Below are 22301 nucleotides of genomic sequence, written 5' to 3' on the forward strand. Positions count from 1 at the left end.
CGTACGGCTAGCCGCGTGTGCTGTGCGCGATGGCATATGGTCGTCGACGTCTTCCGCGTGCGCCCCCCATTCCCTCCGCAGTTCGGAAGAAAGAAGTCTCCTATTTATTTCTCCCCCCCCTCCCACTCCGACTCCTCCACCCATTCCGCAGCCCCCTCTTCGACCTGATTCTCATGCGCCGGGAAGCTGCTGCAAGATCGGGCCGCCTCCTCTCGTTGCATCACGCCCGGCCTTCCTTCCTTCCTTCCCCGTAGTTCGTTGCCGCTAATCGCCTCTTCTTCGGTTCTCAATCAACTACATAGCCTCCGCTCTGGCTTACAACCGCTGAACTCCGGTGCCGGCTTTGTAAGCGCGCGCATATTTGTATAATAATAATAATAATAATAATAATAATAATAATAATAATAATAATAATAATAATAATAATAATTGGTTTTCGGGGGGGAAAGGAAATGGCGCAGTATCTGTCTCATATATCGTTGGACACCTGAACCGCGCCGTAAGGGAAGGGATAAGGGAGGGAGTGAAAGAGGAAAGGAAGAATTGGAGGTGCCGTAATGGAGGGCTCCGGAATAATTTCGACCACCTGGGGGATCTTTAACGTGCACTGACATCGCACAGCACACGGGCGCCTTAGCGTTTTTCCTCCATAAAGACGCAGCCGCCGCGCATATTTGTATACAGCGCCTTCGTTTTCGGGTTCACGTGGGCGCATGCATGCGCTCACGCGATGCGACTCGTCGAACCAGGGCGGGTTGTGTCGGCTGTGGGACGTGGTGACGAAAAGAGAATAAAATAGAAATAAAAGAAACAGGAGGAAGGGAAAGAGAGCTCGACCGTGCATATCTGTCGGTTGCGCGCGTCGCCTAACGTTTCCCCGAGATAAATGCGCAGACCCTGCATACATTGCCTGCCTGCCTCCGCGGCCTCTTTCTAGGCTCTCAGCCTCAGCCTCGCGATCGACAGTGAAAGTTCACCGAGATGGCGAGGCGCCGCGTTTTGCCTAGAAAGAGTGTAGGGAACACGTTTGGATGGAGCGCTAACTGCGAGATAGGAACAGAGGGAGGGGGGAAACCAATTATCCGGGGGAAATAATTCATCGCGGCACCTTTTAGGCGATGTTGACCCGGCGTTGTCCTGACTTTTTTCTTTATTTCTTTCATTCTCTTACTTTACCAGTGGTTGCCCCAGTTTTCCAGCACTGGCTGCTCCGCTGCTTATTCAATTATTGCGTGCGAGCCTAGTCTCGTTTATCTCTCGGGCCATCCGTACAGTCTGCCGGTCTCTCGGCGGTTGCTTGTTAATAATTTAGAAGCGCCGAGTTCCTGTGGCGCGCGTCTAGAAAGCGAAATCCGGGGAGAACTTTATGTATAGCTTCTCGGGGCTGGCGTTGCGGATACACTTCCGCCTGTGCATCGTCCTTGTGCATATGTCTCTAATAATCAGTTTTTTTTTCCTGTGTTCCTCTTTATAAGACCATTCATTTCGTTGCTGTTAATAGTGATGGCCACAAAATGATTATCAGATCACTGATACTGTTTTCTTCTCGTTCAGTACAGTGTGGGGGGCTATTGAAGCCGACTTTAATGCACCGCCCGAATTCAAACCAAGGCGCTCGTGTGCTGTGCGATGTCAGTGCACGTTAAAGATCCCCAGGTGGTCGAAATTATTCCGGAGCCCTCCACTAAGGCACCTCTTCTTCCTTTCTTCTTTCACTCCCTCCTTTATCCCTTCCCTTACGGCGCGGTTCAGGTGTCCAACGATATATGAGACAGATACTGCGCCATTTCCTTTCCCCCCAAAAAACCAATTATTATTATTATTATTATGATGCAGAACTATCGTCGAAACGGAGTTATTGTATCGCTCGCTGCTTTCGCCGGACTCGGTTTGAGCACTTTCATATTTACTGTTAAGTAGCGAAACGCCGCTGTGTTTTGAGCGGAGCAACTTTCATATTTCCCTGCTCTGGTGAAAAGTACTTTAAATGATCTTTCTTCCACTTTGTTTATTTCGGCCGCCACGACACTGCGTTAAGCCACATTGAGTTAGAATAATTTTCTCATCTCGCTGCAACTGCAAAAGATGGCAGCCTGCTTCCCACAGAACCGAATAATATACATTATCGATCTGTGACTATTAGATGGTGTTTACGGTTGCTCTCGGTCCATCGGCGGTTTTTGGTTGCCCTGGTAAACCTTCGCAGTAGTGTTATCTCGGAATAATAGCGATAACTGAGGGCGCAGCGTCGGCAGACGTTGCGTCGATGTCGTCGGGGGGCGGGAGGGGGGGGGGGCGCTTTCCCCACCTTTTCTGTTCTCTCGTAAAGCTCTGGGGACCCTCGGAACACTTGTGTACGCTTGATGTGCGTCCTTGCATGACAGCGCTGCTGTTCAGACCTTCATCGCTTAAGAATGGAAGATCTCTCGCACACTTTCATTCTTGCGTATAGGGCGAACGTGTCTACCGGCTGACCTTGGTCCTCGAATCACGTCCGCACCCTATACAGGCTGCCTCATTGTTGAGTACGAAACGAGTCTTCTTAACGCCTAAAACGGGGACAAAGTACTGCATAAGCTCACTTTTAGGTTTCGTACGGTGCGGGCTGGGCGTTTTATTTCTAGTGGGTTCTTTTGACAGCCAACTCTATTATATGCAGGTTTCGTATTTGCTGACTAGACCGTTCAGGCATGGATGTGGCGTCGATGTTATACTACAGCTTTCGCAGCATTTTCCCTCGCCCTTTTCATTCCGTTGAAGTTTCGATATACATGTATTTTTCGCAAACTAGGTTCTGCATACATGTACCCCCCCTTTTTGCCCTGAAAACGCTCCCCTTTCGAAATTTCCCACCCTTCAACATCCGTCCCTCGAATTGGGAAGGGGGGACGGTGGGTGACCTTGTTCCATTTTCGGAGATTGCGCGCGCGCGCGCGAATCGGTTGAAGGTCTTTCTTTTCCCCCATTTTCCCTCGTTTCCCTGGTCGTTGTGTGTTTTGGCCGTCGTTTCCTGCGCTCAGATACGCCGCGGTACAGAGGCGCGGTACTCAAGGTTACCGTGTTGAAAAATCGCGCTCCGCCGTTTAACGAAGCCAGCCGGCCGGCCCACCGCTTTTGCGTGCGGCGGTATCCCGGTCGTGTTCAAGGTTTTTCCTGAAAAATGGAACCGCACAACTGAACATTTCTGTACCCCCCCCCCCCTTTTTTTTTCTTCGTGTACTCATCTGTAGGGAAAGGTACCGAGAAAAAAAAATTCAGGAAACGGGAAAGTCACAGGACCGGCTGCGTGGAAATGTTGGGAAGTATAGAGGAAACCGGAGACACTGTGGTGGTAGCATCAAGGCCGTCTGACGGAAAGGGGAAAACGAGGTCGAGTGATGCGACAGCGCCTGAAAAGCCAGGGAAACACGTGCTTCGGTGCATCGTCAGACACGCCGTGGAAGGGAATGGGTGTATTCGCGGTATATGTGCGTGAAAAATGAGTTGCAGCTGTTCGAATGCGATCGCTATAGATTTCCTTTATATGTGGTGAATATTGGGAACGCTTTCGGTTAGCTCTGGTTCCGAACGGGTGTTGGTACTCATTTCGGCTGTGCATATATACTGCTGGCGCAGATTTCTGTCGACGCGGACCGCAGTGGGGGCCTATATTGGTTTGAGCATCCGCTTCGCATGCGGGGCCAGTCCCTCCAGGTACCCAACGATGATACAATGGGTGTTTCCCCTGGCTCCTGGTGGTTGCCTTATTTAGGGTAAAATGCTTAGGAACTGAGGCTTTGACTCCACCTTGAGTGGACGAAAAACACCTTGTGCCTTGGCGCGGTTCAGCACCACCACCAGCATCTTCGATCGCCGCAGTATACATGCAAAAGTTGGAAGCCAGCCTAGTTTCCGAGGTGAATCCCCCATATTATAAAAGTGCATCTCCAACCACTGTGCCTGGTTTCGTCTTTACAGCAAATGCAGAGCGAATGACACAAGTGTTCACGCGCGCTATACATTACGTATTTCTTAAAAGAACGCGGAGGGTCTACATGTGAGCTGCATTTTTCGATCAAAAGCAAGCGCCGCTCGATGTGCGAGACGGTGCTCCTTGCAGCGCCAAGCTTCGGCGTACGTTCCCTGAACGACTTCTCTGTTCCATAAATATTGTTTAGCTCTGTGCCCGACCCATAGCCTTCTGTGTTCGCGCGCATTACATACCAACGGCTACCCATTCATCTCCGTACGAGACTTGTTGTTCCAGGGCGTCATCAATCAGCGCGGAACGCGATAAACAAGCGCGCGCGCACGCGCCCAGTAGCAGCAGTGCGCGTTGAGCTTGCCTCCTCAACAGCTGGTTCGAACGAGCAACCCTTCTCGCCCTCCAGTGCACATTGAAGCTGCGTTGTCTTGTACGCGCGGCATTCTCTCTCTCTCTCTTTAGTTTGACCCCTTGGCCCATTGTAGTCGCATGCTCGTGGTGCCACGCCGTTTATATCGTACTGTATTTCCCCTGCAGCGCAATCTGTAGTTCACGCATGCTCTCCATAATGTTGAAGGCATTGCAAGCACCACAGAAAAGGCCGTTTAAGCACGTTCCCTAAGAGGCCCAGTGCAAATAAACGAGCCTGTCTGACAGACGCTGACAGGATCAAGATGCCTGCGTTGTTTTTTTTTGTTTTCTTCTTGCTGGTTGCTTCGGAGTGGCGAGTTTGCTGTGGCGGGCGCGGGAATTCGTGGAAATCTGCACGTTGCCCCTGCCTCTCTCTACCCCCCGCCCCCCCCCCCCCCTCACCCCACCCGTAGCAGAGGCAGTAGGGTTCTCTCTCATGTAAAGCGTACGCAGGTTTTAAGCATGCAATGCTTTTAGCTCTCATTTTCGGAAAATTTAGGCGAACGTTGTTCGAACATGAGGGAGACTCTGACGCTGATCATAAGGGCGAATTTATCCGAAATATTCTGATACCTTCCGTCCGCGTGGTATCTAGGAGAAAAAAATTTATCCTAGAGCGGGATCTACACCGCCGGCGACGTCAAACAAATCAGCTTTGCTTCGCTCTGCCATAGATCACTCGACAATCGATCGCCGCAGCAACCTCTCGCGCTTTGCCAGGGATATCGTCGTGTTCATCGTGTTTGGTTTTCAGGAAATGAAAGGCGCACTAATTGTAACACTTCTTGGTGGACACCTCAACCGCGCCATGAGGGTGAAGGAGGAAGGTGGGAGCGAAAGAAGAGAGGTGCCGTAGTGGAGGTCCACTGACTGCGACATATTACTGGCGTTAAAATACAAACGACAAAGAGCAGAAACACACAGGACAGACGCTAGACTTCAACTAGTACCAACTAGTCCAACTAAATTCTTTAATCACGTAGTGGAGGGCTCCAGAATAATTTGGACCACCCGGGGATCTTTAAAGCGCACTGACATCACACAGCACACTGGCGCCTTAGAGTTTCGCCTCCATCGAAACGCGGCCGCCACGGTCGGGTTCGAACCCGGGAACTCCGGATCAGCTGCCGAGGGTCCTAAACTGAGCCACCGCGGCGGGTCGAAGGCCGAGGCAGGCGATGGACACGCGGTTCGCCACGCACCTAAAAGCGGTGAAGGTTGCCGAGCGCGCTGTCTCTCGCTGGCTGATGGCGGAGGTTCCAAAAGTCGAGCGCGGCTGCCACCATCTATGAGCCATCCTTACGCCTTTCCTGCAATACATTTCATGCTTAAATCTGCGCTCGACTACGAGGTATACAGGGTGTTTCACCTGAGTAATATTCATGTCAGTTTTTATAATTTCGAAAACACTGTTACCCTCGGCGCTTGTGGCCCAACCAATTTCGGCTACATCGCGCAAAAATGCGTGCGCTTTCGAGAAGCCTAAAGGCAAAGCAACCTCTCCAGTGCACGGACCTCGGCGAAATAGCCAAAGTTTGTTTGGTCCACATGGCCGAGGGAAACCGCGTTTTCGAAATTCTAAAAGCTGAAATGGATATTACTTACTGTGCGCTACACACCTCTCAGCAGGTAAGGAGCCTAACAGCAATAGTTAAAAATTTTAACTGTTCAGTGTCAGTTAATCAGCCTGCCAGTTAGCACGCCTTAGCTGTATTCTGATGTACTACACGGCTGACAATGCTATGCCGAAGAAAAGCGTTCTTCTAACTCAAAAAGCCTACTTTTAAAAATTGTGTAAAGTCTTGGGTGAAACACCCTGTGCATAGACTGAATTCTTGCCGCTGCCGTTGGGCGTAGGGCATACGGGCTTGCCGGTCAACCGCCGAGTCGTCATGACCTCGTGTTATGATGCACCATGATCGTGGTCGTTGTGTGACCGCTGTCCGCCGTATACCCGTCTTCCCCCGTAGTTCCTCGTGTTTCCCATGGCCTCGGGCCCGTTACAGCTGCAACGGCATAGCGCGAACGAAATGGCACCGTCGAGCGAGGGAGTGAGTTGGGATTACCAGCTGAAGGAATGGAACGGATAGGGATTGCGCAGGGGACTGCATGCAGGAGCGTATGCACTTAGCGTAGTCTTGCGTGCTTTTCCTGTTCGTCTCGATCCTTTACCGGACAGTTGTATCATTATATATCTAATGTCTCAGACCCTATTGCATATCTGAAGGAACGAGCTTTCGTGGCCGCCACACTAGTAGAGCTGTTTTTAGGTTTGGCATTGCCATTTTTATATACTTTTTTGCTTTTCCTGGTCTGCATAACGTCAGTTACGTAAGCTGCCTTTGCTGTTTGAGATGGGCAGCAGCCGATGCTTGGCGGCTGGGGTGTGCAGAGTTCTACGCGCGAATAGAAAGGAGCTCAGGGCAGCATGGTCGGCGTAGTGCCAGCGACTGGCGCACCGCCTGGCGACAGCGACCCGCGTCACCGGTGACGTGGGTGACCATCGCCAGACAGGGATGCTTTCATTGTTGGTTGCGCGCTTCGGCGTTTTATCAACGTGGTGGAAGTCGACTTAGGAACTTAAGTTCGCCTCTCCCGCCCCTCCTCTCACGCGCATAGCTACGTTCCAAGCGCACCTACTCATCCTTTTGCAGTGGCTTATTCGGACGTGCAATACCTGCTCGGAGTCGCTACACATTCCGCGCTCATCTTGTCAAAGTCGATTGTTTCGGATGAGTCACACCGCCCGTCTTCGGTGGCGCCGGCGTGGTTTCCTGCATCCGAAGCGCGCTGCGCGGACACCGTGACACAACAGAGAATGGTGCGGGTTGCCAAAAAAATAAATAAAAAAATAAAATGCCCCCGCCGAACCGTGACAACAGCCGGATAGTGGCGCTGCACGCTCTATTTAGGAGCGGCTCTTCGCGATGCTCTTGATAAGCGGCTCTTCTTTCACGGCCACTTCTTCCGACTGGCCCGGTGAAGGGAATGGGGGCCGCGCGCGGGTAAATAAAGAGCCCGGAGGAAGGCAGGAAGAAGCAGCGATGCACTCGAGCGCCCAAGGCAGCTGAACACAGAGCGGGACTTATGTGTGTGCACATGGACTTAGTTTCTGTCAGGCCTAAGAGAGGAGCTGCGGCGGCGGCGCCACGGGTGCTCCGGTAGCGGGCCGGCTCGGCGTCGTGTGCCGCCAAGACGGCTTCTCCGCCGTGCAGCGGGACGAGGAAGAGGAGGAGGAGGAGAGCCGGCTTCTCGGGCGCCGCCACGCCGCTACGCAAAGCGGCGGCGATAAGCGGGTCAAGGACGGCGGAGCCGCCACTCCTCCCCACATCCCCCATCTGCGGGGGAGAAGCACGCCGCGCACGCCAGCCAAAAGACAAAAGCGCAGCACCATGCGGCCTACAAGACGAGAAGACAGCGGCGACAGCCACCGCCGAACCGTGCGCGCTACGCCGCTCTCCCCCTCCCCACAACACACACACACACGGTGGAGGAGGAGGCTGTTCCTCAACTTGGTGGTGGTGCCTCTCTATGTGTGTGTCTTGCGTGTGTGCGTGCGCCTTCGTTTCTGCGGCGCCAGCAGGCATCCGCGGTTGCCGACCTCGTTTCCTTGGTCCCGCCGCCGCTGGCGCCTCCCCCTGGGCTTCTTCCGCTGCGTCGCATCCGTCCGTTCGTTCTTACGGCGCGCGCTCACCTCCGCGGGGCCAGAATGTCCGCGGCAGATGCTTCCTTCTGTCTTCGCGCTGCATGCTTCGAGTGTGACAGTTTCCAGAGCGAGCTTGCGCTCGTTACGAGAACCCCGCGAGCAGGTTTTGCCGCGAACTTCGGTTGGCCCAGACACGAGCGATGACTACGCGAAAGCGGCCGGTCTTTAGTTTGATCCTTGCAGCGCGTGTTCCGCTCTTCCCGTCCTGACCCCTGGCGCTGTTTCCGTGGCCTTCTGAACCCTTCCAGCGAGAGCTTCTCCACCATGGCTAGGGACCGTCATCTTGGACTGCTGGATTGTGATGTGAAAAGTCCGCGTGCAGATTTTTGCTCAAGGCCCATTGGATACAGTATAGCTCAAGCTGGGCACTCACTTCGCGAGGTACCGGCCACACTGGCGGCGCTTTTAAAAGCACTGCCGAAGCTGTCGAGTCAGGAGGGCCTTGCGATGGCGGTGCCACGATACCACTGGCCTTGGTATCAATATCAAAAGTGGCGCTAAAATCGCTGGCATTCTGATTGCGTTTTTGGACCGAATGATTTTCGCACGGCCACGTTCACGCGGCCAGCTTATGGCGCAAAGGTACACTTTTTGTCAAAAATATGTAGTCCGTGGTGCTTGGTGATCTTGTAAGAGTTCTTCCCACCTCCGAGAGATTCGCATTGCTGACGATGCAAAAAGAGCCACAATCTTGACCCAGAAGCATGCTCTGCGGGCTGTATATATTTTTACAAATCCTGTACGTTGTCATTCAGCGACTGCGCAGACCGCGTCCCTGTTTTGCTGTTTTTCCCTTGGAGCCTGCTTGTAGCAACAAAAAAAAAATGGCAGAGACACTTAAGACTGGTTACGTGTGGAAATGCGAAAGCATTAATGTCCCCCCCCCCCCCCCCCACACACACACAGGCTTTTGATAAGAAAATGTTTTTGAGGAAAGGAAATGGCGCAGTAACTGTCTGACATCTGGATGGACACCTCAACCGCGCCTTGAGGGAAGAGTATCTGGGAAGGCATACAACTCAACATGCATATGTCATCGGTTCGAATGCCTGTCGCAAGCTTGCCTTCAACCTGAGTAGCGCATGTAAACTATATGCAACGAGAAATCGTATGACACTACCAGGAACGCCGTACTGCAAACAGTTACATCACTGTTTTGGTACGAATGTTGCCGCGAAAATTGGCGCCACACTGAGGTCGGCCAGTGGGGAATATATATAGACGAGCGAGATGTATAAGATTGCCAGAGGTGGCGGTGCTCGGTTTGCTGTGTGCGTCATACGGCTCTTGATGACGACACCCTATAGTTTTCTTGCCATTGCTGGGATTTTCTGCACCATCTGAGTGTGTACACACACTAACACACGCACACGCCGCCGGCTTTTCTCGTAATGCTTTCATAAAAATAAAACGTGCGTAGTTTCACTGGATGGTTCAGTCGTGCTTGGAGAGGCTTTTTCGTGTTCCTTTCAAGTCCCGCTGTACACGTTACACGCCTACTCTGACGGGTTACTTCGTTTTGAGATATCGAGGTCGGCTTTTTGTAGCCGCACTTTCGTCATGTTACTACTGTGCAGCGGTGGCCCTGTAACTAGCCTTGCTATTCCCACGCTTCATTTTTTTCATTTTGCCCCTCAGCAGCTGGAGGCTCTTTCGTGGTGGTGGGGAGCGGTTCTCAGCTCGCAAGCAGCGGAGTCAGTCCGACAGTCCGCACACCGTGTGGCGATCCCTCGAGGAGGGAGCAGCCAGCAGTGGGCTCGTTTACAGGGAGGGGGTTGCCAGTAGAGCATGCGTGGCTGTTCGACATCGCGGCAGATGACAGGGGTTAACACGGCCAGTTCGCGGAGACGGACGTTTTCTGTCCCGGTTTCTCACGGTTCGTAACCAGAACAGGAACGCGTGTCGAATCATCTTTCCTGTGCTCGGCCGTGCCTGTCTCTGCGACTATACATCTGTTTACCCTCGTTAGGGGAAGGATCACATGTCTCGACTACACGGTCACATGTCCCTGGCGTAAGGCGCGCGCCGCACGTGAAACCAGTGGTCGCGAACCAGAGGCACACCGTTCCTTACGGTTCCAACAACCGAGCTTTCCTTTGTGGCCGTACGGCTGCGTTCGGATGGATGCTAATGGGCAGTTACTCCCGTATTAACGCCCCGAGGAGAACTAAGAGAAATTTCGCTAATTCGAACTCGTTTATTTCAAAGTTCCGGTTTATTCGAACATACGCTTAATTCGAACTCCGCATAATTCGAACAAATCTTCGGTCGCCTTCGCGATTTGCGTGTGATAATACGCCCCACTCTTTGTTTTCTTTGTTAAAACGACCGCTAAATTGATAGCCGCGGGTGTGGATAAAGTTGGTGCTGCGACTGCATGCCAGTCGTTTCCCTCACTTCAGTAATAAACGTTTCTCTCTCTCTCTCTCTTTCAGCTTAATTGGTGTCACTTCCTTTGATTCGGGCCCCTTCCATCGTTATCCCCTCCGGATTTGCTAGGAAGCCGTGATTAACAGCATAGCAATCTCGAGCTCGTAGCGCTTGTCTTGGTGTTGAATTAGTTATCTTTGTGTCTGTTGGCTTTGCGGGTGCCTTGTTTTCGGACAGGTTACAAGTTAAAAACAGGTTAAACAACAGCTCTTCGACAGGTGACATCATCGTGCGCATTGGGTGAAATATTCTAGCAGTGGTGTAAGGTTTACATCTGTCTGCAAGCCCGTTTCCATGCATTCAGAGTATGCAGCTTCAGAATTTACTTAAAGGAATAAATTAAAAAAAAACTCCCTTTACGTCTCGGCGTTTCCCTTCCTGCCGCGTGTCTGCAGACGAAGATGAAAACAGCAAGAGAATAAACGATGTTTCCGGAAAGGTCGCGAGGGGCGTTTACAGCTTGTAACCTGCTTTCGACCGCGTTCTGAAGCTGCGAATACTCGTCCTGTAAGTAAACGGTACACCTGCAAAAAAAAAAAACGCGCGTAAAAGGCGGCCGCTCGGCGTCGGCTCTCTCCTTCCGGAGTGTCACCGTCATTATTGATGGAAGCGGCGTGCTGCGCAGTCTGGCACGCAAGTCAAGCACACACATGTTCAACAGGCAGACGGAGGCGGAGAGGCTGGGGGGGACAGCGTGCGAGACTGAACACAAACCCGGCCGTTTCCTCGGTGAAAATGAGACGTTGAAACGACAAACCGGAGCTGCAGCAGGAACGTAAACACGGAAACGCGGTTCGGGTGTGGGCGTGCTGCTCGCCTGCTCCTGCCTCCTCGGGTCTGTGCGGACCGAAAGGTTTGCTCTCCCATGAAGAGAAAGATCGCTAGCAGCGCGAAGAGGTTGATTCTCCGTGCGCGCACATGTTTGTTGGCACAAGACGTCGTCGTCGTCTTTTTTTTTATTCATTCATTCATTCTTATTTTTTTGTGAAATTGCTTCTTATTTTCGTTGGCAGACGAAACGCGCTGTTTGTGTTTCGTTCGTACGTTTGTTAAACTCTTCTCGCTCGTCTGCCTTTTTTTTTTAACTGCGTCTATTTCGTGGGGGAGGGGGGGGGGGGTTTGAAAGCGGCCTTATTGTTACTTTTTAAATGCCTGATGTTTCGGTAGCGCCGGGTTAACGACCGCTGTTGCTGCCAGACGACAGTCTATTATTTTTCTTTTTTTGGTGCAAGGAGTTGAGTTCTGCGGTCAGGAAGTGTTTAGATCCGCTAAGAGCGAGGGTCGCTTCCTGTGCCGCGTTTTCTGGGGTCTTGGGACAGCTAGCTAAGCCTCGTTTGTGCTTCTGCTCCCAAAGCTGGTTCGCCATGTATGCTTGACTTAATGAGTCGGTGCTTTGTTCTTCGGTCCCTGTTCTACAACAGACGCCCTGATTGTGTAGAGCGTTCGAGCAGGGAACAACGAATAAAAGCTGCAATTGGGAAGAACGTATAATGATGCTCAGGCAACGTGCTCGTGTCCTTTTTCTTGCCCGTGTCCTTGTGCCCGTGTCCATATGCGCATGTCCTCCTGCCCGTGTCTTTATAAAGATAATAATTTTTTAAAAATTATTGCTACTTAATGACGTAAGAAAGGAACCTAAAAACGACAAAAAAAAGTTTTCCTGTAGCCGCAAGAGCTATGAACCCTGGCTGCCGTGTATATGCAACGTGCCCTGCACACGTATTTTAAGAATATTTTACATTTAACACTCTAAAAGTAAGCAGGTAATTCTAAATTTTTCTGTCCCATTTCACAAACATCTTTCTTTTTTTCCTCCTCCAGGCCTTGTTCCTAAACTTAGTGGCTGTGGCCACGGGGGGTTTGGCGCTCCACTAAGCGAACGCTTTTAGCGCCGCTCCAACCTGTTTTCGCACTCTTTTTTTTTTCTGTCATTCTGCCTGGTCCTCATCCATCTCCTCGCTAGCTAAGAGTGGGAAACCCACATCACTATTGCGCGCTGTCGAAACGGAAGGAAAAGAGCACCTCGCTGGCTCTGCGACTTGGGCTTCACTGCGCGCATGAGTGTCTTGAGGCGGAACAACCTTTAGGTAGTCTGATCTTTGCGCACATGGGCATGTCGCGCATGTGCGTGTGTGAGTGCGCTCGTACGCATGTATCTTGAGCATGTGTAAAAATGAGCTAGTAGCATGTAATGCACTTCCTGGCAGGCCACGTCGCGAGTTCGTGTCTATAGACGTAATTGCGCTGGTGCAACGTCTTTATAGTCCGGTCATCGCGCAGGACATCTTCCGTTAAAGCACAACGCGTGTAGCTGATTTGTCGACTGATTCGCATTTTTGAAGTCTGTCTCTCAGTTTGACAAACGTAATGCAGACGTTGGAAAACTAGGCTGGTTAATGGATGTTATCTGCCAAAGCAACAGCCGGGTGTGGAAAATCACGGATTGATTTATAGCGACAGGTGTTCTTTAACGTGCGTTGACATCGTACAATGCACAGTCGCTTTTTATTAAGCCTCCGTTGAAATGCTGCTGTCGTGACCGGGAGCGGGTCCTTGAACACTTGCTTCGTTGCTGAACACATAAACGTACTTGAAGTGAAAAGGATAAAAAGAAAAATAAAGCACTTTTTCTTGTGATGCATTGTGTTTTACGCGTGCCATATCGTACGCCGAGTTCCCTAGCCCAGCCATGACTCTTTTTCTTTTTTCATTACGTGCAGGCTCTGGGAAGACAACCTTGCTGAACGCTCTGGCTGGCCGCATCCGCACCGACTCCGGCGTGACGCTACTCAACGGCGAGCCGCTGAACAAGCAGCTCCGCCGACGTATTTGCTACGTCCTCCAGCAGGACATCTTCTTTCCGGACCTCACGCTCAGGCAGACACTCAACGTGGGTACTCTGCAGCCAATTCGGTAGAGTGTGGCCCATCATGGGGACACAAAGTAATGATGCTAGCTCCGTCACTACGCAAGGCAAAATAAAATGTTTGCGAGGAAACTCGAGTGAAGATAGAATGTATAAGCAGGCCAAGTTTTTTCTTTGATGAAGAAGTATTAAAGATAGAGTCGCACTTGCAAAGCAAGCACAGAATTTTAGGGAAGTAGAAAAGGTCCATTAAAATACCATATTAGCTCATTGAGGCTCTTGAAGCTTACAAAATAGCAAACTATTTTGACAACAGTGGTTTAACATAAATAGCGTGCAGGTCTGTGTCATGTGAGGGTACATTTTCTGTCTCTTTTATATGTGCTTAAGCTTTCAGACGTTTTATTTTTTAGTTTTGGTGCTCACGTTAGGTATATTGAATGAAGCCCTGCAACTTCAGGCCTTTAATATTGGCCATAAGCACGTCGTATCTTCCACTGGCTGCAAGGAGTGGCATTTTAAATATAAGAAGCTGCCCTAAGGAATTCCTCTTAGAATATGTGGGACTGTATGTGCTCATTTTGAGATATGTCATAGGTGCTGTTTTAAGTCACCTAAATAATAATACTCAATATAACTTAAAGGAACAAAATGCAGCTCCCCTCCCCTTTACTTTCTCTCTCTCGCTTTAGAAGCATTATTGAATGTCACAGGGAAGGAAAAGCCAAAATATATGCAATATGCAAGTGCAGGAGGTCTTTTGTCCTGCATAGTTATTTTTTCTAGCTGTAACAAATGCAGTTGTTTTTCTTTTTCCAGTACACAGCACAACTACGGCTCCCCGAAAGTATGTCATACCACGAGAAGATGGAACACGTCAACCAGATCATCGATGTTTTGGACCTCTCAAGGTGTCAAGACACAAGTACGTTGGCATACCACTTTGATATTTCCTTCCTTTTGAGTCAGTCGATTTCTGCAGGCCATTTAGCTGGAGCATTGGCAGCTGTGGCAGAAACCAGCTTGAACTCTTATGCAAGAAGCAATAATTATAGGAGAAGTCCACTTCTTGACCATGGCACCTTGGTATCATCTGGCAATCAAAAATAGTTTCACTTGCGACTTCTGTTGAATCTAACGTTATCCCTCTAGATTTCTTCTCAAAAGCCACATTGTGAAGAGTATTAGAAAGCGCCAATGTGCTGCAGTTTTCAGTAAGCTTCCAGATCAAGTATTTGACTCAGCCTTCAAAGGTACCTTTAAATATATATTAAAAACACTATGAATGGCTTGCACCACAAAAATTCCATGGTGATCTGCTTAGTCAGGAGATGAACATGGCTGTTTTTTTTTCTGTATATATTATTAGTGGCTGCATATTTTCTTGAAACTTTATTGCTATGTTTCTTTTTCTCTTGCTGATGTCACGATACCTCTTGCAACCCTGCTGAGTGGTTTTATTGGTCCATTTCTCTGCGTTCGATTTCAGTTATGGAAATAAATAACTTTTATTTCATTTTCTCTATTGTTACACATGCAGCAAGCTGCAGGCACCTGGCAATGTAAATAAAAGAAATGATCAGTGCAAATTTTTTGGTATGACATTCTTTCTAGTTCAGATTCCTTTTTGTGTGAGCACATGAAGGTCTATATTCATGTCTGCAACTTATGCAAAATTTGAGACTAATTCAACGCTTTCCATGTTATATATAACAAAGCAAGAAGAACGGCTAGTTGGTTGCTTGTAACATATAGGATTGGATGCTTGCCAGCACTGGAGAAAACGGATGTCTGAAGGTGATGAACACTGTGTTCACGGTGTTCATCATGTCTCATTCTTTTTCCTCTTCTACCCTGGCTGGCATGTTTCTCAATGCTTCCATGTTGAAACTGTAGCACTGACTTGCTGTACGAATTATTACTCTCCATTGCAGTAATCGGGGACGTGATGAAACGTGGCTTATCTGGTGGCGAGAAGAAGCGTGCGAGCATAGCTTGTGAACTTCTAACGAACCCCACAGTCATGCTTATTGACGTAAGTATGCATTAAAAAAATTTTTTTTACAGCAACAACTATCAGACCCCCCCTCCCCTCCCTTTTATGTGTAAGACTCCAGATGCGAAACACACAACGTTGATTGGTCAAAATAGAGTGACATTACCACTGACTTCATCCTGCCAAAGCGCCACGCTGGTTGGCCAGAATGCCATTCACTGATTGGCCCGCACACAGTGGCGTTAATCATGAAAACATTATGTTCTGTACGGATGGATCCGTACATATTCATCTGAATGGAGGTATAAGCGACCGTGTGCAACAAAGCTGGTGTATTGCCCAGGGTTGCTAAACATTTGTCCCTTTGACTGGCATCGGAATTTTGCACCGCCCTAGTTGCTGCTGAGATTCCTATTACCACCAGGATAAACATCTTGTTAATTTTACAGTGCAGCTGTTGATGTCTTTTTTGTGGGTTGAGCGTTGACGACGATGGTGGCGGCGTAATCAGATTGCGTGACCATTCTCAGATCAGGTTACTTATAAACTGCTTCTAATGCCTTAATACCTAAATTGCAGTATACACTCAACTCGTGTATGGGCTGCCCCCTGATTGGAGAGCCGAAAATTTGGGGATAAAAAATCCACAAAGAGCGGCTGTGTTTCACTTGTCTGTATGTATCCTTCACGGCACGCTCCCCGAGGAGCTGCCAGATGATGACAGCTGCTTCTTTCATTATTATCATGATCTTCTATGATGCAGCACTCTACTGCTCTGTGCTGTTTAAAACAGAATTAAGCTGCCGGCCTGGTTGGCTACAGCTGACCATATGGAGTGGTGCTGAATGGATGCTTAAAGAAGGTGTCTCTTCATCTCTTCTCCTCATGGATTTTGAATTAACATATGCGCCTTGCCAAAATTGGTTAAAAAAATTTGGCGTAACTATGCAAACAGACCATATTTTTTGTTTCATCCTTTTTCCTGTCCTTTTTTCTCACCTTTGCTTGTCCGTGCTCTGTCTGCAGGACTTCAGTGTTGTGCAGGAAAGCTCATGTGCTGCTTAGATGGCTGGTGAGATGGTTTAGAAAATGCAGTATGGGGTATTCTCAGAAAGAAATCAGTGCTACAACCTTTGTTCGTAATGTTCAGAGACTGAGTTCATTTAAAAAAAAAAGCGTTTAACATTGAAAACATTTGTGCAGCACCCCTTTGAAATAGTCTCCCTTGCAGTGTATACACAACTTCCAACGCTTCTTGAGTTCTTGGAAAGAGTTGGAAAACACTTCTTTTGGCAGGACTGTCAGCTCCTTTGTCGTGGCGTCCTGAATTGCCTCCACGCTCCCCATCCAGTGACCTTTTAGGGCTCTCTTCACATGAGGAAACAGGAAAAAATCACATGGGGAGAGGTCAGGCATGAATGGCGGATGGGGAAGTACAGTAATGCTGTGCTTGGTGAGAAATCTTGTCACGCTGAGAGCAGTGTGTGGCCTTGCGTTATTGTGGAGAAGGCTCCATTGTCCAGTTGCCCATAAGTCAGGGTGACGGCGTCGCAGTGCATCATGCATGTATTGAAGTATGCGGATATAAAACTCCTGATCCACCGTCTGCCCTTATGGGACGAACTCGTGGTGTATGACACCTCTGGCATCGAAAAAAACTATCAGCATCGTCTTTGTTTTGGTCTTCTGTCACCGCACTTTTCTCAACACCGGAGAGCTTGTGGACTGCCATTCGGCGCTCTGCCTCTTTGTTTGAGGATCGTAATGAAAACACTATGTTTCATCATCAGCAATGATGCTGTCGATGAATGCAGCATCCTTCTCTGCCTCGGAGAGAAAATCAGCGCTCACTGATGCCCGCGTGTCCTTCTGGTCCTGTGTGAGGGAGTGCGGCACAAGTCTGGCATTCGGCTTTCGTTTCCCAACGTTCTCACACAAAATTTCGTGGCATGTTGTCTTATTAATGTCGAGAGCATCTGATAGCATGCGGACCTGTAATGGTGCAGTCTTGCTGTACGATTTTCCTGATCCTAGTCACGTTGTTTTCATTCCGTGAGGTTGAAGGGCACCCCTGCTTTGTGTCGTCTTCCACCGACATTCTCCCCGAAATGAACCTCTTGTGCCACTTTAAAACTCCTGCCCGTGATAATGTCTCGTTGCCGTAAGCATCACGAAGGAGCTCATACGTCTGTGTGGCTGTCTTGCCAAGCTTTACACAGAATTTTATGTTTACACGCTGTTCGAGGTGGACGTCCGTCTCTCCACATTCACTCACAGTAGAATGCGTAGGCGACTTGTGGCAACATATTTTTATACATGTAGTGCCATCTAGCAGCTGCCACAGCAATTAACATAAATAGCTCAGGTTAGCCCGGAAAGATGGCGCTACACTTATGCACCAACATTTGTTTTGGGGAATCATTTCTAGAGAAGAAAATAAATCAGTCTCGAAATAACTTTACAAACAAAGGTTGTATATTAGAAATCAAGCAGTATATTTAAGTAAAGTCTTATGTGCTGACTGGCACCATAACATAACCACTACACAGTAGTTGTTAAGTCACTATGGGTGCCTGGGGAATCTTGGGAATGCTGACTCTTTGCATTTCTCATCATATTACTATATTAATGGATGCTGTTGTTTCTATTCGGCAGTAATGAGGCATTTGATTTCTCATAAAGGAACATGGATACAGGCTGTGAACAGGGATTGAAAGGGTAAACATTTTCTGATGCTTGGATGGCATAATAGTGATGTACGACTATAGTCCTTTGCAGCAGTATGCAAGCATTCATACAATATTTGTTTTTTGGATGTATCTGAAGAGCTTTTGGAGTCCCTTTGTGCTGAAGGCCTGTTGCTTCTTATCCCTGCAGGAACCTACATCAGGCCTAGACTCAAGCACAGCGCATTCACTCATGTCCACCCTGAAGGAATATGCCCACAGGGAAAACAAGACCCTCGTCATCACAGTGCACCAGCCTTCTAGCCAGATATTCTACATGTTTGACAAGCTACTACTACTTTGTAATGGCCAGGTGTGTGTGTTTTAATTTCAGCTTGCACTGCATTGTGTTCTAATTAGCCGTTAACCACTTACTGGTCCCAGCGGAAAATGCATTTTGTAAAACCTGACCCTAACCGGTTTTGGCTGGAAATGGACCACCTATTAGATTCTACACATAGTTAACCTTGAATCAGTCCCAGATGGAGCCATTGAACTTTGCAGAGAGTACTGTTTTTATCTGCTCCCAGGAATCTGTGCTTAAATTCTATCTAATTTCCAGGAGCCCTGCACCTGCTACTAACTATTGTATTCTTGGCCTTCAACTGAGATTAGTTGGTTTCATACTGTTACCAGTAGGTCTCGTGCTGGAACCACTTGGTTCCAGTTAGTAGAGCTTAAGATTCAGTTGTGTTTTCACATAGGATGGCATGAGCAGTGTGTTTATTGTATTTTTTTCTTTGCAGACTGCTTATTATGGTGATATCAACAAAGTTGTAGACTTCTTCAGTAGCATAGGTCTTCAAATCCAACAGCATTTTAATCCAGCCGATTTCATCCGTGAGTTCTGTTTTCACTACTTTTACTTCTGTATCTGCGCAGCTTCACTGGAAAACTGCACCCATCAAATACCGCCTTCTTGCAGAGCTGAAGGCATTTGTTTCTCGAATCTAGCACACAACAGTCACAAGCTTGTAATTAAGCTTTCCAGCTTTAACTGCCTTTTATCGCCAACAAGGTGTTGACGAGCAAAATGTTGACTGTCGTGGTATTCTGTATATGGCATGTCTTCCAGCCCTTGAGTTTTTTTGTTGTCACAACTCAGTTGTTGCACCAGATTGACAAGTAAAGAAAGTGTTGTAATGCATAACCATTTTTTTGTTAGTGTTAAATCTGCGAGGTATATTTAGCATATACCTTTAATCTAGCTGCTGTAGCACAAGAGAACGTTCACAGCACCTTTATGTACAAATGCAGGTATTACTGCAAAGTTCAGAAGCGTAGAATGAATGGCTAGTTGGTAGTGAGTCATCATGCAATACAGTTCACAGCAAGATGTAAGACAGGCAGAGGCTTGACGGGGATATTTTAGAAGCTTTTAAAATAATCTCGACTGGTAATTACCTGTGTATCAGTACATCATCAGTTTTACTACTTTGCAAAGAACACAGGTTTCTAGGCACATATGAAGTTTTTTTCTGATCTGCATTCTTACTCTGTGCTTACATTTTCTAGCACTATATACACATGTCGCGTCATTTCTCTAGTCTTCTTCATTTCACTTTTGCCTTATGGGACCACTGTCATGTTTACTTTGATGGCTTTTATATCGCATATGCTTAAAAAGACAGCATGTGTACTCATCGAAATCGAGTTCTTCAAGTCATTTAGGTTGAGTTGGGCTCATGTTTTTCCTGTTTTTATTCTTAGTGTCTTTTCTTGTTGGGTGCTGCATTACATGATGACTAATTACTGCAAAGTTCCAATTGCTTCAAGTAATTTGTTCGGAATCAAAGTCATTTTGTAAAACTTTTAAGCATTACACCAATTTACTAACGTTTTATTGATGCTTAAACCATCTGTTTCAGTCGAACAAGTGAAGAGGTCACCAGAAATTCAAGAAAAAATTATAATGAGTGCACAAGAACTTAAGTAAGTATGGAGGAAGAAAAGGTATTTGGGTTCATTTGTAATACTGTGCTTTTATTTGTTTTTAAACATTTTTGTGAGCAGAAACATGCAGTTGTAATTTGCTTAACTCGTATACTATTTGTACAACTTATGGGTTGCACTTTGAGTATAATAGTTGTGCTTTTATTCTCCTGTGTACTGGATGTGAGGCAGTTCACTAGTCTTTCATGACAGGTCAGATCTCACAGGCTATATTACCTTTGTACTAGGTCATTTTTCAACTATCATTTGTTATGTGTAGCATAAAGTGCCTTTGCCAGCTGACTTGCATTGATCACATTCCAGGTGACGATTGCTGTTCAAAAAAAGGGGGGGGAGGGGGGCTCTTGACATCAGCTGTTGCTGTTGGAAGGAGCACTGGATACTACCTCAAGGCTAGGCCATATGCATGAATATGCCTGCAGTCTTAGAAGTCCTCAAAATTTCCTAGCAGGAAGAGAGGCACTGCGGATGTTCATCCACCATGGATAGACATGGGAATGCTGAGAAGTGCATAATATGTATTCGGCTTGGCTAGTGCTTGGCATAGAGCATAACACCTAATGTTCACTTGCATTAAATTTTTAAACAAGTGAAAAACCCAATGCTAAGAATGCAGTCTATGCAGAGTGGAAAGCATCGAGGCACAGCTCTGATTCCACAGCAGAATCCTCGTTTCCGGCCTTACATTTTCTGTCAGTGTCGCTTTATATGAAGTGCTCTCCAAAAAACTCAGATAGACGATAGAGCCTCTTTTTCCTCTAGGTAATTTCGAGAAACTCTGTGCCTATGGTGCTAGCAGATGTGGCAAGAAACATCTAATTTAACTATTCTGTTCATTTGGGCCATTGCTTTTTAACATCTACGAACTAGTTTTCCAGTTAATGGATGAGCCTCGTATTGCTTTGTCAAGTTTGATGCACAGGTAAAGATAACTTTGGCTCTTTGTTGCCAACTTAAGCGTTTCTTGTCATAGCAGGCTAGTCTATACAAGTGCGCTTACCTTTGATGTGCTCAGCCTTAAAAAAAAAAAACAACAACGAAAAGAATCGACTGCTTTGAGAAACCTGAACTTGTGGCTTGCCTTTTTTTGCACTCAGTGATGAGTGCTGTTTATTGCCATATTTGGCAATGATACTGTGCTTATTTGCATAAAAGAAAATAAGAGTGTGGGTTGAGTTGCAATTTGGCAACAGAGTTTGCACTGATGATGCTGCATGTCATGTAAGCAATGTCAGATTTTCATTCATTGCTGGCAAGCCCAGTTAGCACCGTTAGCAAATGCGGTGCAAGACAAAACTGCTGGCAGGTGAAATTTGGGCAGTGCTGAAGAGAAAATGTTCTAACGTAAGCATATTTATCGGCGGTGCCATTGCAGGTCTCTCTGCACATAACAATAACAAAGTATGCTTAGGCAAATGGTAGTAGCTGCAGAAACTGCAGCATGCTGTAATTTGTAGTACTCCACTTCAAGTAACTTAAGCTCCTAAACCCTATCACCTGATGCATTGGACTGCCCTTAGAGTGTGCTCTCTTTACATGAACTCTGGGGACGAATTGTAGTTTGTTTGTATTGATTGCATTTATGTTCTAATGATGAGGAGGCTGCATTCACTGAAAATAGAGCTTTTAGAAGTGAGAAAAGGCCAGAAAGTGAATTTAAGTGCCTGCTGCCACAGGTCACTTTCACAGGCAAACTGCGACAACATCGAGCACTTTTTTATTGTGGATTTTTGAGGCTATGCCACACCGGGCATGAAGTCCATAATCCTTCCAATAGAATTATAATGTCGTGAGTCTGAATCAAGTTGTGGGAAATAATGTTCAGTTATCAACTGCTGATTTCTTGTCAATAAATACGGCTTTTGCTGCTGAACAAAACATCAACATAGCCACAAAGAGCCGAACAGTCTAATTTTACTAAGAACAAAATTTGGATGGAGTTTTCCTCAGTGTCCTTTTGAAGAGATGTCTCAGAGAGTTTTTGTCGCATTGGCTAGTCTATAGCAGTGGGATGTACTGCATCGAGTGCAATCAACACTGACGGTGCTGCCCTGTGGCCCTTCACAGGAAACGGCCGGACTATCCTAAGCAGCTGCTGGAAAGCAGTGAGGTCTACCACAGCCCGGAAGAAGTCGAGGGCCAGTGCAACTACAACGGGGCATCCGCAAATGGCGTCAGCTGCCCACAGTGTCACAAGCATGTCTGGAAAAACTACCAGCATAAGTATGTGCCAGTGCTAACCATCGACC

General features: G+C 47.8%; 1 protein-coding gene across 5 annotated transcripts in view; it reads left to right on the forward strand.

The window, feature by feature from the left end:
- E23 (ABC transporter G family member E23) overlaps positions 1 to 22301 on the forward strand; it is a 213265-nt gene that overhangs the window by 167015 nt on the left and 23949 nt on the right. For all 5 annotated transcript variants that reach the window (XM_077654247.1, XM_077654244.1, XM_077654245.1 and 2 more), the window contains exons 3-9: positions 13232 to 13401; positions 14197 to 14302; positions 15312 to 15412; positions 18251 to 18412; positions 18846 to 18939; positions 19968 to 20031; positions 22120 to 22275. In XM_077654247.1, coding sequence (XP_077510373.1) covers positions 13232 to 13401; positions 14197 to 14302; positions 15312 to 15412; positions 18251 to 18412; positions 18846 to 18939; positions 19968 to 20031; positions 22120 to 22275 — 853 coding nt within the window. The remainder of the gene's footprint in view (positions 1 to 13231; positions 13402 to 14196; positions 14303 to 15311; positions 15413 to 18250; positions 18413 to 18845; positions 18940 to 19967; positions 20032 to 22119; positions 22276 to 22301) is intronic.

This window comes from Amblyomma americanum, chromosome 2, assembly GCF_052857255.1.
Source record: "Amblyomma americanum isolate KBUSLIRL-KWMA chromosome 2, ASM5285725v1, whole genome shotgun sequence".
Classification (NCBI taxonomy): domain Eukaryota; kingdom Metazoa; phylum Arthropoda; class Arachnida; order Ixodida; family Ixodidae; genus Amblyomma; species Amblyomma americanum.